Source organism: Artibeus jamaicensis, unplaced genomic scaffold (genome assembly GCF_021234435.1).
Source record: "Artibeus jamaicensis isolate MK-2021 breed Jamaican fruit bat unplaced genomic scaffold, CSHL_Jam_final contig_391, whole genome shotgun sequence".
In the NCBI taxonomy this organism is placed as follows: Eukaryota; Metazoa; Chordata; class Mammalia; order Chiroptera; family Phyllostomidae; genus Artibeus; species Artibeus jamaicensis.
The window spans coordinates 4,938,740-4,957,053 of record NW_026521814.1 but is presented as its reverse complement, the minus strand read 5'-3'; the positions used below and the strand labels follow the sequence as shown (position 1 = coordinate 4,957,053).

The window sequence follows — 18,314 nt, the reverse complement described above, 5'->3', positions numbered from 1 at the left end:
AAAGTAAGTGAAATTTTCTCTTTTATTTAATTTTAGTATATGCCAGTAGCAGTATTTCAAAAGCAGAGAGGGTTAGAACATGATTCATGGGGAACAGGGATATACTTTTAGAGGAAAACATTAAGTATATAAAACTTAGACTCTAGATGTACTTAAATTTAGCTATATCTTTATTATGTTAAGGTTATGGCTAATATTTAGGGGGAAAAAGTCAAAGAAGAATGAAAACCTTAGTGACTGGTTGTATGGGCTAAATAGGATTAATCATAAAAGGTTATTAATGGTTCGATAATTCTTAAAGTAATGGTAATATAATAAAAAAAAACTATCAGCATTTTTATAGTTACAGACCTAGAAAATGCATTGGTTGCTACACATTAACTCTTCCACAGTATTAGTGATATGCCAACAAATAACTTGCAAACAGTTGTAAATCTCTAGATTAAGAAAAATACTTTCATTAAGAAAAATACATGTCAGACCAGAACATGGAGCATCCTTTGTTCACTTTATATGTCAACAAGTCCACTGCCATCATCAACTCTCTGAAATCTGTTCATGAATCTGATATCAAGGAACTGACTGTGCAGATGTCATTTAGGTTTTATTTTCTCTAGTGAAAATTTAATGCATGCCATTTTCCTTATATTCAAAATCAAAAATAACTGAGGCCATTTTCAGCTGTAAAAATGTACTCCCTAATAATATTTCATTGTTGAAAAGTTCATTTTACACCAAATGCAAATATAAACAAAGTAGTTTGTCTTTGAAAGTACTAGAATATCAAATTTATTAAAGATAAACAGGACTGAAAGTTATATTTTCTTCAGAATAATCTTACAGGTCATTGAATTTAATGTATAAATTTTTACTTATAAATACATGATATCAAAAATTTGATATCAAGTGGATTGAGCACAGGCCTGTGAACCAGACAATCGCAGTTCGATTCCCAGTCAGGGCACGTACCGGGGTTGCAGGCTGGTTCCCTGCAGGCCAGTTCCCAGCAGAGGACGCACAAAAGGCAGCCATACATTGATGTTTCTCTCCCTCTCTCCTTTCCTTCCCCTCTAAAGATAAATAAATAAAAAAAAATTTGATATCAAATTTTGATACCAAAATTCCAGAAATGACATGTTGCTTCCACTTTGTTTAATTTTAATTAAAAGTTAAGTTCTTTCTGAGTTTTTCCGTTTATGTTCAAAGAAGTAATGATGTTGAAAATGGAAATTATATTTTCCATTATGTTTTGTATCCCTTACAGAATTATGCATAAGATAAACTTCTCTGAAAGTTTAGCATCTAGAAAATATTTCTTCTTAGTAAATCTAAAACTTTTCTTCTTAAAATTTTTTTTCCAAAATGATTATCTAATTTCACATGTTTCTCTTCTCGTTATCCCTTTTCTTATTAATTCAATAAACTCTATTGAAAGATGACTATGTTTTAAACATTATAATATGGCAATAATTAACCATTTGACTTTCTTTTGAGGAGAAGCAGTATTTGTAAAGAAGTAGTTGCACTATAGCACAATGAGCATAATGATAACAGAAGCACATACATGTTAGTGGTAGCCCAGTGGGTGTTCCTAATTTTTCCAGTCGTTAGTGAGAAGGAAGGAGAGAATGTCCAGAAGTAATTCACAGAAGTGACACTTCAACTGGATATTGAAAGAACCTAAAGAATTTGCCAGAAACAGAAAGCTTTGAGATAATGTAGTATTCACTTATAGTAATTATTTAAGCTTTAGTAAATAAGATTATTTTTTAATTTCATTCGTTTTAGTAGTTGACATGACTTATGCGTCCATTACTAAAAGCCACCTATGGTACATTCTGGAAGTTGGTAGAAGAATAAGTTATTATACACTTATAAAGTGTGTTTAAAAATATAGAAGACCAGAAAAGATATGATCCCTTTATTTTAAAGTATGTGACTATTTAGAGAAAGCAAAGGTATTCTTATTTATTTTTATAGAATATAGTTCTAATTTTTAATGAGAGTGGTGGAAAAACAGATACCTTTTAAATATTATGTTAATACCTGTAGTTATCACTACATTTACATTTTCAAAGAAAAAATGCTTTGTTCTATGAAGTATTCAATCCCCTTAATATAAAATCTACTGTTTGGAGGAAAAAGGGGCAAATACCTGTAACTTTGCATTATATAACGTACTTGAAATTACTCATCGAACTCTAAAAATTATCGCCTGATCTTCTTTTTCTATTTTGCAATGTAATACAAATATTCATCATATGACTTTCTTTTTTCTAACAGGATATCATTATTTTCTGGAGGGTTTTTTAGATGCATTACTATGTGGAAATAGCTCTGATGCAGGGTAAGCCAATAATTTGTGTGTGTATGTGTATAAATTGAATAAATATAAAATGCGTATATATAAAATGTGAAAAATTGTTTCGTGTTTTTATAGAAACAGATAATAGCCAACTAACTTTATTTATACTAATTCGCTGTAGTTATGTTTACTTAAAAGGCAAGGGATTATTTAAATATTAGGCAAGCATTTATGTTTTGTAAAACAAGAAGTATCCCTGGCTGGTGTGGCTCAGTGGATTGAACACCGACCTGTGAAGCAAAGGGTCACTGGTTTGATTCCCAGTCTAGGCTAGGGCACATGCTTGGGCTGTAGACCAGGTCCCTAGTTGGGGGCATGTGAGAGGCAACCACACATTATTTCTCTTCTTCTCTTTCTTCCTTTCCCCTCTCTAATAAATAAATAAATAAACAAACAAACAAATAAATAAATGATAAATAACGTTTAGCTCAGATGCTTTTCTTCTTAGATGAGTTTATGTGAGCTAGGAGCCAACTCTGGAGCCTCTATAGTAGGGGTAATGGACAAGATATGTATTAAAATGTTAATTATCAGCAGAAAATAATTTTGCAAAATGTTATTAGAAATTCTATGCAATATTTTAATAATAACATCAAGTGGCTAGTAAAGTTACATCAAAAGTTGAGAAAAATAGCAGTTACTTACTTCTCATACTTGTATTCCTTGAAATAGAGAATGGTATAAGGATAGCATGCTACCAGACTAAAAAGCAGAATTTCTTGTAAACTTCCTTTTTTCCCATTTACAGCCAATGTCCAGAAGGATATGTATGTGTGAAAGCTGGTAGAAATCCCAATTATGGCTACACAAGCTTTGATACTTTCAGTTGGGCTTTTTTGTCCTTGTTTCGACTGATGACTCAGGACTTCTGGGAAAATCTTTACCAACTGGTGAGAACCTGAGGACACACCTACTGCATTTAAGCAGATGTATGTGAGAAAACCAAGTTGGAGATGAAATTCAAACTCCGGCGTGATGTCGTTCAAAGAGCACAACTTGAAATCGGGAGATTTGAGTTTCTTCATCCTATTGATTATAACATGTATTAAGCATAGTGATTAAGCTGGAGACAGTGATTCTCTGTCAATTCCCTTCATCTCAAAACTTACTAACCACCCTTCCCAGACAGAGATCTTCCCAAACAGATGGCACACCCTCCCCTCAGTCCCACTGTCCCCTCAAGTATTATTCCTCAGGTGGCAGGTGATAAAAATAATAATCAGATGTAAAAGGATGACTTTGGTTTCTTCCCTGATGTTTACTTAAGACTAGCTCTTTGATGAAGGTCTACATGGTATTTTACTTAACTCCATTTTATTCTTAGTAATTCTAAGAATTTCCTTGTAAATGTATGAGTTAGGGGAGAAGAACATGAGGCTTAAAAACTGACAAAGATGTAGGAGGGGTATGAACATCATAATCATTGTTTGCGTCAGAGTCCCGCAAAACACACAAGTAAGTTGAAAGTTGAAGCCACCATTTAATGAAATAATAAAGAAAAAATAATGCCGACATTGTTGTTTCCAGACATTGCGTGCTGCTGGAAAAACATACATGATATTTTTTGTGCTGGTCATTTTCCTGGGCTCATTCTACCTGATAAACTTGATCCTGGCTGTGGTGGCCATGGCCTATGAGGAACAGAATCAGGCCACCTTGGAAGAGGCAGAACAGAAAGAGGCTGAATTTCAGCAGATGCTTGAACAACTTAAAAAGCAGCAGGAGGCAGCTCAGGTAAATTCACCAAATGAAGTATATCCTGTCCCATGGTACTATATTTTTTTATTGTATGGTTATTATAAAAATATTGGAGAGAGAGGTAATTTGGTTGTACTCAGGAGAAACTGAGTATAAGAGATTAGAAAAGATGTCTGCATTTTGAGCATCAGCACAGATAGTTTAATTCTTCTAAGATGTTTAAAATATTGACCACAGTAAAACCCACTCATGCTATTTTAATCATCTGAAGATTCTTAGAATAAAAGGAAAAATGTGAGTTTTGGGTTTCTTAAGTGAGAGACACTTACTGAATAAGTATACTGGCATTAGAAGAAAATCCTAAGAAATCGTATTTTCTTAAAAATGTATTGATTATTATATTAAATTTTTTACCTGATTATTAGAAAATAGTCCATTCTTTTCTGTAACCAAAATTATATTGGTTTTTAATGTGGTTCTTAATTGCCTTTCTTACATAAATAAGGAATTCATCAAATCAGTATAATATTGTCTGATATAGCAATATGCAATAAGCATATGAAAGTTATCAATTTTGTAAAGGTCAGGTAACCAAGGATTACTTGTTCTTATAGTGAGGCGTCAGTACTCCTAGTTCAATAAAGTGACTTTCCTATCACTTCCATTTTTCCTCACTCTCTAATTTAGCATACAAACTCATTGTCTTTACTCAAGTTGATTGGGTAATATTAAATTTTTGGATGAATCTTTGCATTGAGGTTACTCTGGGGACAATAATAATAATAATAAATTGCCTCCTTGGTGCTCATACAAGCTGCAATCACAAGGCTCTTCCATCCCCCACTCATGTGGCCAGCACACACCAGTGCTGAGTTTAAGAAGGTAGGGACAGTATTGGGGGACTGAGTGTCTTGTCTTGCTTAGCAGAAACTTTGGCACTCCCTGCTCTAGTTTTCTGATAGAGTATTTTTTAGGGCTAAGGAAAGAATTTTTATCACCTTCCATAAATTTTGTTGCGGATATTTTGAGGATATTGTACAATTCTCTTTCAATAACTAAAGAGAGGACATCAGCTCTTTATCTCATTCCTCCTACTTTTAGATGTGACCTCAAGTAATTCATCAGCTTTTTTTCCAAGCTCCAGTTTCTTTTTCAAAGAAGAGAAGGCAATGCCAAGTAAATACCATTTTCTAGAGTAAATCAAGTGCTCCAAAGTACAATGAATTTCTGTGCTTGTTGATGCCTGATTGATCGTTTAGAATATGCAGTCTGTAAAGAATAATACAAATACAATAAATGTTAGCACAGACAACACCAGGTTAACTCTGAGAGTCTTCATGAGGTGGAAAGAAAAAGTAATTCCCCCTAATAATTGCAGAGCTTCTTCCATCTGAGATCAGCTCCAGTCAGCTAAATGTATTTTTGAAATGCTATGCAAATACTTGGGCCATGTGTTAAAAGGATAAAGTCTTCTCTAGTGCCCTGCTGAGGCCGTTTCTCCCCAACATAGCAGGCGGCCGCTGTGACTGCCTCAGAGCACTCCAGAGAACCTAGTGCGGCAGGCGGCCTCTCCGACAGCTCATCTGAAGCCTCCAAGTTGAGTTCCAAGAGCGCGAAGGAAAGGAGAAATCGGAGAAAGAAAAGAAAACAGAAAGAGCAATCTGGTGGGGAAGAGAAAGACGAGGATGAATTCCACAAATCTGAATCTGAAGACAGCATCAGGAGGAAAGGGTTTCGCTTCTCCATTGAAGGGAATCGCTTGACATATGAAAAGAGGTACTCTTCTCCACATCAGGTATGCACCGCTGAGTTCCCTGACTCATGAGGGGAGAATCGGAATGCTGAAGACGGGGTGAATTAAATCAGATTGATGAATTTTCATCAGCAGAATTGACTGCTGTGTTTATCCTATTTAAACCCATCCTTTCTGCATATCACTATGTGAAAATTTTCACTCCACATATGTAAGTTTACAGCTTGGTGTAGTTGAGACAACACTGAGTTGAAAGCCAGGTGACCTGGTTTCTCATACTGTCTGCTGGTATTTGTAACTAATGACATTTTATCTTTCTGGTCCTCAGCTGATCAGTAATGTCTTTGTGTCCTCCCCCCAACTTCCTTATAAACCACCCAGTGTGCTTCTAAACGTATTAGTCCTTGTATACTTTATCAAAAGGTTCATCACTCTGGTTTTAGAAATTTTAACCTCAAGTTCTAAGAACACTGACCTTACAGATGAAAAATAAATTATAATTAATTTAAAGTGATTTTAGGAAAAGAGACAAAAGCAATTTGTGAAAAGTGACAAATTTCCTTGAAAGGAAAGAGCAGCGAAGACAAATGTAGCCTTATTACGGTCAGGATGTTGATGCTGAACAAGTGCTTACGATGTCCATAGTAATGTTCTGAGGATGTTTCATTTTGAACTTGAAAAATGGTAGCTCAGGGTTTTGTTTTAAGTTTCAATGTATCTCCCCATTCATTAATCTCAAGGACTAGAAACCTTCTCCTTAAGTTAAAATAATTTAACTTAATCTGATTGTACAGAAAATAAAAATATTGTTAACCAAAAGGCATGAATCACGTTCTGTTATGAATGCTGAAAGCTCCTTCAACTTAATCATGAAAAATTAAAGCACATTTCAAATGGCTATATTAATATGATTTTATTTATTTTTTCATTTGGTTTCAAACTTTTAGTCCTTGTTGAGCATCCGTGGCTCCCTATTTTCTCCAAGGCGAAATAGCAGAGCAAGCCTTTTCAGCTTTAGAGGGCGAGCAAAGGATGTGGGGTCAGAAAATGACTTTGCTGATGATGAGCACAGCACCTTTGAGGATAATGAGAGCCGGAGAGACTCCTTGTTTGTGCCACGAAGACATGGAGAGCGACGTAATAGTAACCTAAGCCAGACCAGTAGGTCGTCCCGGATGCTGGCACTGTTTCCAGCCAATGGGAAGATGCACAGCACTGTGGATTGCAATGGTGTGGTTTCCTTGGTTGGTGGACCTTCAGTTCCTACATCGCCCGTTGGACAGCTTCTGCCAGAGGTGATAATAGATAAGCCAGCTACTGATGACAATGTAAGGAAGTTTTAAATAGTTCAGGCATGGCTGGCCCATTATTACTGCACCAGCCAGTGTTTCTACAGAATGGAACCCCTTGAGAATGATTCCTGGTTGGTCAAGCTGTGAATGCACCTGCATCTTCTAATACCTTTATAGACTAACCGACTAAATCTTAAAGCCTCAACCCTCTCTTGCATAACACCTGAATGCATTTACTTATTAAATATGCTAAGAATAAATTAGGCACGGTAATACATTACTGCCTCCGGTTGGAGGATTTGCTATATACCCATGCAGAACTTTGAGAGCATGACATCTCCTAAAGCCCTGGTATAAAAATGAGTGAATGATGTCTATGTTTAAGTGTAAAGGGTGTATAATAAATCTTTCCAACAGGTTCTTCAATATAGCCCTGCTTTAGTTTAGAAGATTTTTGAGAACACTGTGCCTAAATAGATAGCTTCATTTTTATCTTAAAATTTCTAGTCTTACTTAAAAAATGCTGATATAGGCCTTCTCCAAACTAATCTAAATCAAAAGAAACAATAAATTATTAATATAGACAAGTAAAAAATTGCCTGTGTTCAAAGATATGTTGTATGTTTATGATATATACCCAGATGAGGAATTTTTAAATAGATCGTGCCTCTTATTAGACTGTTAACTCACTTGGAAATATATCAGCATGATAAGGCATGAATAAGTCAGAATTAGATGACATATTGTTTGGTACCCTGGATAAAACTGTTATCTATGCAGCATGTGTATGTGTGTGTTTAAATACACATTTTAGTACTAGCCAGTATGGCTTAATTGGTTGGAGCATTGTCCCATAACTGAAAGGTTGTGGGTTTGATTCCTGGTCAGGGCACATACGTAGGTTGTGGGATCCATCTCAGGTCTGGGCACAGGCACGTACAGTCTTCGGTCCAGGCACCTGCAGGAGGCAACGCATCGATGTTTCTCTTTTGTATGGATGTTTCTCTCTCTCTTCCTCTCTCTCCAAAATGGCAATTAGAAAATGTCCTCAGGTGAAGATAAATTAATTAATTAATAATAAATATACATTTTGTGTTGTCAGTGACCATCTATTTCCTGTGCCCAGAAAATGAGATGTGTCTCAATCATTTGTATTTCTTTAAAAATAAATAGCTACGTTGTTCAAAATAATATGCCTTGAAAATTTATACGACTTTTTGCATGGTGTTAGTTTTATACTATTAGTTTTTTGACAGTTCCAAAAGGGTAATTGTTAACTAGGTTTCACAAGAGATTATCAACTATATCTAAATTATGTCACATTTCATAAAATTATAAAATCAGAAAGTTAAAAAACTCAGTTTTTGCTGTGTGACTAAGTGGTTGACAGTTTGGACATTCCAGGCTACTAATACAATAAGTCGGCAATAGCTGCCATTACCACTTAAATATGAAAGTGCATGATGCATGTGTTTCGTGAAATGTACGTGTCACATTGCTTGTCTACTTATCATATTGCTCAAGTTAATTATTTAATAGTTTAGCATTTTCTTTGCAGGGAACAACCACTGAAACTGAAATGAGAAAAAGACGGTCAAGTTCTTTCCATGTGTCCATGGACTTTCTAGAAGATCCTTCCCAAAGGCAAAGAGCAATGAGTATAGCCAGCATTTTAACAAATACAGTAGAAGGTTTGTAACAAAGTCCACTTCAATTTCAATTAACTTTACTAAACTTATATTTTCTCTTTGGAAACAAATATCTCTATTTGTGCATTGGAAACTGTACGCAGGGGTGGCCAGAAGTAGTTTCACAGTTTTTCATATGGAAAAACACATGCAGACTATGATTATTACAATAGCTTTATTAACTGCATTTCACATACTCACAATTATAAATCTACTTTGGCCCACCCCTGTATTCTAAATTATAATAGGTCTTATTCAAGAGTTGTTATTTGTTATACCTACTTATAAATTCTAGGAGCTTTAAAAACTATTTAAATTCAATGATATTGGACATCTAACAAATGTTTTCCTGTGTGTAGAAACTCCTTGAAAATTAAGAATAAGCATTTCTATTAGGGGTTTCTAATCCCATTAGCCATAGTGATCCTCTCTTCTGTTCTACTTTGCTTAAGACTTCCAACATGAACCTAAATACTCTCAAGATTGGAGGACAGAAGTAGGTCATTTTCACAAAATAAAAACAATAAGATGACTCTTGGCTCAATTCATCCCTACCCTACCTCTTACACCCTGAGGATGATAGCCAGATACTAACAGAGAATTACATATAATATCTACACTCCCCCAACCATGTTTCTATTGAGACTTCATTTAAAAGATCATTCACTTAACTTTAGGCCAAGTGTTGAGCCACATTATCAATGCACACAAGAAAAAAAGCTATTCTGCCCTGGCTGGTGTGGCTCAGTGGATTGAATTCCAGCCTGCGAACCAAAGGGTTGCCGATTCAATTCCCAGTCTAGGTCACATGCCTGGGTTGCAGGCCAGGTCCCCAGTGGGGGTACAGATGAAAGGCAACTACACATTGATGTTTCTCTCCCTCTTTCCTTCCCTTCTCCTCTCTAAAAATAAATAAGTAAAATCTTTAAAAAAATACTATTCTTTGCTACTTCTATGTATATGTCTGAAGAAGTATCTTTGGGAGTCTAAAGAATAAATAAGTTTTTTTTTAAGTACAAAAGTAGTTGACTCCGTAGCAAAGGGAAATGTATTGATTACTGAAAAAAAGTCTAGTAGATCTGAAATAAATAAGTATATGTGTGTGTAAAATATAAATTTTTGTGATTGTTATTTTTTTAATCTAGAACTTGAAGAATCCAGGCAGAAATGCCCACCCTGTTGGTACAAATTTTCCAACATATTCTTAATCTGGGACTGTTCACCATATTGGCTAAAAGTGAAACATCTGGTCAACCTGGTTGTGATGGACCCATTTGTTGACCTGGCCATCACCATCTGCATTGTCTTAAATACTCTCTTCATGGCCATGGAGCACTATCCCATGACAGATCATTTCAATAATGTGCTTACAGTAGGAAACTTGGTAAGCATATTGGAAGGTAAATGTGTTCAGTCTTCAATTGTTTTATTTAAGTAACTATTTACATTTAATAGCTTACAGCAGTCTTTCACCATACCACTGACTCTTGGCTCCCCAAAAGGTGGGAATTATACCTAGCTATCTACACTATACATTTTGTCAACAACAATAGCCCTTAATATTGGAGAAAAACCAAGAGAGTAATAGACATAGGGCTATTAAAAAGAAAATATTGATAGTTATAACTTTTTCAAGATGCAGAAGCAGTTTAAGGACACAGTTTTTGAAATGACATTACCACAGTTCCCCTACTTGTATTGAAGTAGAAGGCTAAAATAAAATTGCTTAGTCAGCAGTATAGGCAATAATGCAAATACTCAAAAAATGTCTCCAGCTTTTTTACTTCCAGTATCTAGGTAGGACATGTGTTGCTTTACCCATCTATTCCATATCAAAACTATAAAATATTAAAACCTCTATATTGTATATATTATGATGTATATATTTATGATTATATGATTTTATGATTATATTATATCATTAACGAGGCCATTTTTGGTGCAGGTTGCCACTTAATTCTTTTCTGTGCTTAAAAAACATAAATTCTTAAAGCGTTTGTCAGTTGACTCAAGTTAGGAATGTTAGCTTTCATTTGCTGAAAGAAAGAGGGTTCTGAAGTAATATATGCATTTTCCATAATATTTGTTTTGTGGTTTAACATATTTAATGGTAAAAAGCAAAACAAGTAAGACATCCCGTATTGTGTGTGTGTGTGTGTGTGTATATATATATATATATATATATATAAAAGCCCTAGTATTTATACTGTAGAAGTAAATTTATTTTTTCATGTATATAACAAATTGATAATAGAAATATACATATTATAATAATAGCTATGCATATATAATAACTACCTGATTTAAAGGAAATGAGGATAAACTTATGGATTAATAAAATTTTTCATGGGCAAAGTCTTTCCAGTACCTGTGCTATAAAAAATTTGGAGGAAAAACAGTTTGATGTAATGGGTAGAACACTGGTTAAAAATAGAATTGCACTTAAATCCTAGTTTTGCCATTTTCCAGTTATATAATATCAGGCAAGTGATTGAACCCACTGGAAGTCCTCTTTCCTCATCAGTAAGGTAATTATAATACCAGTAAGGTAATTATAATACAGGTAAGATATAATCAATAAGGTAAATATGGGAAAAGCAGTATAAATATTTTGTTCTAACAGCAAATAATGTGTTATTCTACTTTATGATTATGTGATGGAAGTACAGTAATTTTCTTTTTGATTTTAGGTTTTCACTGGAATCTTTACAGCAGAAATGTTTCTGAAAATCATTGCCATGGATCCGTACTATTATTTTCAAGAAGGCTGGAATATCTTTGATGGTTTTATTGTGACACTTAGCCTGGTAGAACTTGGCCTTGCCAATGTGGAAGGATTATCAGTTCTCCGTTCATTTCGATTGGTAAAAAACAAACAGAACAGTAACAACAACAAAAAATCTGTCCAATAATAAGGGTTTGGGCATAATATTGTCATAGGTTTGAACATACAATTAACATTTTAAGTTTTTTGTAATATTTGCATTGTCAAAAACTGTTCCTAAATAGATGAAATGTCCCCATTTATTAAAAAAACTTTATTGCAAAAAACATAGTGATGAAAAGTTACTATTTTGACTAATTATTTTTTCTAGAGATGACTACAGTTAATATTTCTGGATCTAAGAAGTATTTTTAATGAAAATATATCACATTTTAGTAGTAACTTGAAAATATAAACAGCCCTTTGTTGTAATGGATTATCATCAGATACTAGATGTGCCTGCAAAAATTTTTCCTAATTCTACCTCTGAAAAATACATTCCTTGCCAAAAATCTCACAAGAGAAAAATCTGTAGGATTACTTAACCTGCCCATTGATTCATGTGTATGTTCTTGCACATCAGAGAAAAAATCGTAACCATGATAAACATTCTAACTTTTAAAATGCAAGCACATGTAGCTATGTCAATGCTCAAAAAGAGTATTAATAAATATTAAACACTTTTCCCCACTTGGGGTCCAATATATTACTTCGTATGCTGTTAACAAATAAATATTAGTAGAGGTCATTGCAATTCAGGTGTTAATATTAGTGTCAGGTTTGGTATGCCTTATAACCACTTTCACAAAACAAATTAAGGACAGTTGGGCCCCAAGTTATCATTAAACATTTACTCTCAGGGAAAATAATCTACATGGTTAAAATATGGAAGAACAAGATTCTTATTATGTAGTCCAAAATTATTCATGAGCTTGCTAGGGTTCAAAGGCAGGGTAGATATAGCAGATTCAATATTAATCATCATTTTTGGTAGATAATAATATATGCAATACTTTTAATGATCATGATTATATATATTTCTTATTTACCAGCTCCGAGTTTTTAAATTGGCAAAATCTTGGCCAACATTAAATATGTTAATAAAGATCATCGGCAATTCAGTGGGGGCCCTGGGAAACCTCACCTTGGTGTTGGCCATCATCGTCTTCATTTTTGCTGTGGTCGGCATGCAGCTTTTTGGTAAAAGCTACAAGGATTGTGTCTGCAAGATTGCCAGTGACTGTGAGCTCCCACGTTGGCACATGCACGACTTCTTCCACTCCTTCCTGATTGTGTTCCGCGTGCTGTGTGGAGAGTGGATAGAGACCATGTGGGACTGCATGGAGGTCGCTGGTCAAGCCATGTGCCTTACTGTCTTCATGATGGTCATGGTCATTGGAAACCTGGTGGTATGTGTCCATTTAAGATATGTATTTCAGAAATAGATTAAGAGCAGAAGAGAATGGTGACCACTTTACCCAAAACAAAAAGTATGATTAATAATTTCAAAAGTCTCTTACTTTTGATGTGTTATTGGCTCATTTTGACAATATAGCAATATAGCAGGGACCCTATAGTAATTATACTCAGCACCACTTTATCAACTATTTCATCACATTTACTATGTGAATTCCAATATAGTATCATACAGTCCTAATAGGATATGCTTGGGTACATTCAGAGACAAGAGAAGAAATCTAAAATCAATTTAGAATAGCCCAATCTAACGTGCTAGTTTAGGACTAAAATGTGGTGCCTTTAAGTGTTCATAGTGATTTTGCTATTTCCTTGTCCCTTTGTAGCAGTAGTGTTCAGTTGCTCTCTGCCATATGGCAGATGCATTAGCCAACCTGGGTTGGCCATTTCTCTAATGACTCTCAGTCAAAACAAGGGTTAGCTAATCAAACCTGAGATTATGTAAATGAAATAACTGATCAATTCTTCTCTCTCTCTCTTAAGTTTGGAAAATTAATTAATTTTTATAGTATAGAAATATATAATATATAAAATGTATATATATACATATATAGTAATATGCCAGTATTATGGAAATATTAGGGATTTTTATAAGTAGTTCTCCTAATTAGTCAATTAATCCAATTAGTGGAGTATGAAAAATACAATAAATTAAGAAAACAAGTGGCAATGCCTATGTTAAACCCCTAATTTGTATCTTGGGACATATGGTCATTTTTCAATTAATGTTCAGTTCAGTATTGCTCTTTATCAAAATGAAACCAATCCAAAAGAACCTATGCACCCCAATGTTCATAGCAGCACAATTTACAATAGCCAAGAGCAGGAAACAACCTAGGTACCCATCAGTAAATGAATGGATCAAAAAATTATGGTACATATACACAATGGAATTCTATGCAGCAGAAAGAAAGAAGGAGCTCCTACCCTTTGCAACAGCATGGATGGAAGTGAAAAGTATTATGCTGAGTGAAATAAGCCAGGCAGTGAAAGACAAATACCATATGATCTCACCTTTAACAGGAAGCTAAACAACAACAACAAACATACAAGCAAAATGTAACCAAAGACACAGAAATGGAGAATAGGGGGACAGTGACCAGAGAGGAGAGGGGAGGGAATTTCAGGGGAAAAAGGGGAAGGATTACAGGAACTAGTATAAAGGACACATGGACAACAACTAAGGGGGGTGGAAAGGGGAGGGAGGTGGGGAGCACTGGGGGTGGGCTTGGATGGGAGTAAAAGACAGAAAACTGTACTTGAACAATAATTAAATTTAAAAAAAGAATAAATAAATAAATAAATAATATACAAAAAAGAAACTATAGGATACATTTAAATTCATAATTTTAAATACTAAAATTTTTTAAATTTAGGATTAATATACATACATACTCAATCTGTTTTCTTATAATCATGCAATTTTAAACTTAGCTAAACCTTAGGGCATTTCATTCAACTTCCTCATTTTGTGAGAGAACTTGTGATCAACAGAAATCCTCTCTGCACAAGGACATATGTATAGTGAAGTAGCTATTGAGCAAGATCACAAATTCAGATTGCCAATTTCTACTCACTATGGTATGGTGTTCCTTTCTTATCTAGTTGCTAGAAGTTATAGTTCCCTATACACTGAGAGGAATAAGTGAACTCAATCTGCTCTTCTTTACATTGGGGTGAAATTATAATCATGTTTGCATTATTTTTAAGGTCCTGAACCTCTTCCTGGCCTTGCTTCTGAGTTCATTCAGTGCAGACAACCTTGCAGCCACTGATGATGATAATGAAATGAACAATCTCCAAATTGCAGTGGACAGGATGCATAAGGGAATTGCTTATGTGAAGAGAAAGATGTATGAATTCATTCAACAAGCCTTCGTTAGAAAAAAAAAGATTTTAGATGAAATTAAACCACTTGATGATCTAAACAATAAGAAAGACAGTTGTATGTCCAATCATATAACAGAAATGGGGAAAGATCTTGACTATCTTAAAGATGTAAATGGAACCACAAGTGGAATAGGAACTGGCAGCAGTGTTGAGAAATACATTATTGATGAAAGTGATTACATGTCATTCATAAACAACCCCAGTCTTACTGTGACTGTACCAATTGCTGTAGGAGAGTCTGACTTTGAAAATTTAAACACAGAGGACTTCAGTAGTGAATCGGATCTGGAAGAAAGCAAGGAGGTAAGATTTTATAGTTGTTGGTAGGTATGGATTTGTATGTATATACATACATTATATTGCTTGTATTTATTATTATATATTATTTAATTTAGAATTTTTTTGCCATTATATAAAGTTTTATTTCACTGAAAAATCAAACATTTAGGCACAGGAAGATATGACTTCATTCATTCCTGTGGTGAATGAATGAATAATCCAAGAAATGAATAAACATCATCTGGTTTAATAATTATAATAATCTTAAGAGGAATGTATATAACTTTTTAGATAAAAACATTTGCTTAGGGAGCTTAAAATCATATAACCAATGAAGGGTATAGCTAAGAGCCTGATTGAACTGAGAGCCATTGTTTACAGTTCTATATACCTTGACTAGCACTGAATATCACAATTAATAAGAACAATTTAATATTTAGTAACTATGAGTAATTCACTATAGAGTGTCATTCTAACATGCAGACTGATGAAGGAATCATCTGGGTTTAGGGATGATGTAGGAATTGAGTTAATATTTAACTCTTCCAGTGCTTTGTGAAAATGCTAAATCTCAGTACAATGTCTTTTTCTTTGATATTATGAGAGTGTTTTGTTGCAAGTCTTTAATCAAGGTCATTTAATTTTTTAATATGCTTAGTGTACATTAGAAATATTTACTAATGTACAATGTGCATGATTAAGTATTAATATTTTAAGATTATAGAGCATTTCATTTATGTATGACTTAACACATAAATATATCTTACATATATAACAATAGTAGTTCAATTTTAAAATTGTACATACGTAGCTTTAAAGATAAGAATTGTTTTCAAAAATAATATACAAGGTCTGTCTGGAAAAAGTCCAGCCATTGTTATTTAATGAGTAATGGTATGTACGACATCGTTGTAATCTGGAAGTTAAGGAGAGTGGACCGAAATGTGCATGCATAAACTATGACAACTTCACTGTACTAGTTAGTGGGGGCAGTAGATGGCACAGAGTGAGCATGTACACTGAGTGGCTGTTGCATTCAAAATGACTGAGCAACTAGAGCAACAAATCTGCATCAGATTTTGCATTAAGCATGAAATGATTCCATGATTTCTCCATGGAAACCATTCAGATGATTCAGAAGGCCACAGCTATGGGCAACTGGTGACTGGCAGCTTCATCATCACAATACACCTGCTCATGCATCACATTTCATGCAGAGTTTTTTGGTGAAACATCAAATCACCCAGGTGACTCAGTCCCACTACAGCCCAGACTTGGCACCCTGCCACTTCTGACTTTTCCCAAAACTAAAATCAACTTTGAAAAGGAAGATATTTCAGACTGCTGATGAGATTCAGGAAAATACAGCTGGGCAGCTGATGGTCATTGGGAGAACTGTGTGAGGTGCTAAGGTGCCTACTTTAAAGGGGATTGAGGCACCATTGTCCTATGCACGATGTTTCTTGTATCTTGTATCTTCTTCAACAAATGTCTTTATTTTTCATATTACATGGCTGGATACTTTCTGGACATACATAGTATATGCACACATTCATATTTTGTTCCCTTTTGACCCTTGCATTCCAAGTTATTTTTAATATATTGTAGCTTTTAGTATATTTTGAACTCTTATTACCCTATAAACTATGGTCTCTGTAACAAACCCAGTCTAAAATAAAAGCAGAAACATCATGAAATCAAGTTAGAGAACAAGAAAATACCATTTAATTTCTTACCCTTAAAAAAATAGCATGGAGTATTTTATGTGCTTTGCTTTGTTTTCACACTCAGGGTCAAAGTCATTTGCTTTAGTAAAGAACATTTTTAAAAAGAAAAGATGTTGCATAAAGCCATTGGGGTTGTAGTTAGTAAGTAGTTATGCATGAGGCAAATTAGATGCCTCAGGTGCAATGTGGTCCCTGCACACTCTAGGCTCACTGGTTAAGTCATCCTGCCAAAAGTACGTGGATAATACAAGTCAGTGTAGAGTTAGTTGTTGAGAGTCATGTATGAAAATATGCATATTTTCAAATGAACTAACTCATTTTGGAAGTTAGTAAATTAAAGGTTGATTAATGGTTTAGTAAAAATTAAAATAGATTTTAAAATAGCCTATTAATTTCAAAAATTATGAAAAGCATTGAGTTTATAAGTGAATTACAAAATAAAATTGAATTTTAATTTAAGAACAAAAAAAGGAAAAGTTAAGTGACCATGTTGATTTTTAAAGTAATAAAATACTTATTTGAAAGTGTTTTAGTTTTGCTGTTATCCAATTACTTTAGTATTTTATCTGAATTTATATCTAATGTACTAATGTAGAAACAGACTCCACACATGTAAAATTCTTTCCCTTCCATTTTTGAATAATAGTGTTATTCTCCAATTAGACAACCTACTCAGGGCCAAATTATCTGTGATTTCAACAATGAGAAATATAACAATACATTAATAAAACATATGAGTTATATGGGCCTTAATAACATTCAGTTAGCCTGTGATAAAATGAAGAAAAATTCAAAAAGGACTCTGATAATTCAAATGATATAAATAATAGAAGTAAATATGCTATAACTATATATTATTTCAAAATTATGTTTATAGAGAATTATTATTTTCAAGTATGCATGATACATTTATATACATTAATAATACATTGGATCTCAAAGTAAACCTCAATAAATTTGGAACAGCAGACACTGTATAAGGTTATTATCTTCATAAATTTGAAAGAGAAGAGATCATGTAGCTCATTATCTAATCACAATACAGTAACAAAAATTAATAGTGGAATAATGGAAAAAATTTTACATATTTGAAAATTAAGAGATTTCCTCCTAAGCAAATATTGGAACTTTTCTAATTTATAGAACAGTAGTTGGCTTAGTACATTTTTCTGATGGCCATTTGTAACTTCATTAGCAATCCAACTTCATATCCATTGTGAATTATGGTGAAAGAGTTAATATAGATGATTTCCTTTTTCCTTTTCTTACTCAATTTCACTTCGGCTCTAAACTTAAAATCTATTTCAAAGAGAATTCAAAATCAGTTGAGAAAACTAATCCTTTCTTGCTAGGGTACTTATTAGTTACCCAAATTAAAATTA

At 33.9% G+C, this 18,314-nt stretch overlaps 1 protein-coding gene across 1 annotated transcript in view; it reads left to right on the top strand.

Moving 5' to 3' along the window:
* LOC119047640 (sodium channel protein type 1 subunit alpha) overlaps positions 1 to 18,314 on the top strand; it is a 107,245-nt gene that overhangs the window by 61,803 nt on the left and 27,128 nt on the right. Inside the window, exons 8-17 of the mRNA XM_037143082.2 lie at positions 2,284 to 2,347; positions 3,114 to 3,255; positions 3,893 to 4,099; positions 5,574 to 5,858; positions 6,764 to 7,144; positions 8,667 to 8,799; positions 9,942 to 10,180; positions 11,487 to 11,660; positions 12,613 to 12,969; positions 14,747 to 15,229. Coding sequence (XP_036998977.2) covers positions 2,284 to 2,347; positions 3,114 to 3,255; positions 3,893 to 4,099; positions 5,574 to 5,858; positions 6,764 to 7,144; positions 8,667 to 8,799; positions 9,942 to 10,180; positions 11,487 to 11,660; positions 12,613 to 12,969; positions 14,747 to 15,229 — 2,465 coding nt within the window. The remainder of the gene's footprint in view (positions 1 to 2,283; positions 2,348 to 3,113; positions 3,256 to 3,892; positions 4,100 to 5,573; positions 5,859 to 6,763; positions 7,145 to 8,666; positions 8,800 to 9,941; positions 10,181 to 11,486; positions 11,661 to 12,612; positions 12,970 to 14,746; positions 15,230 to 18,314) is intronic.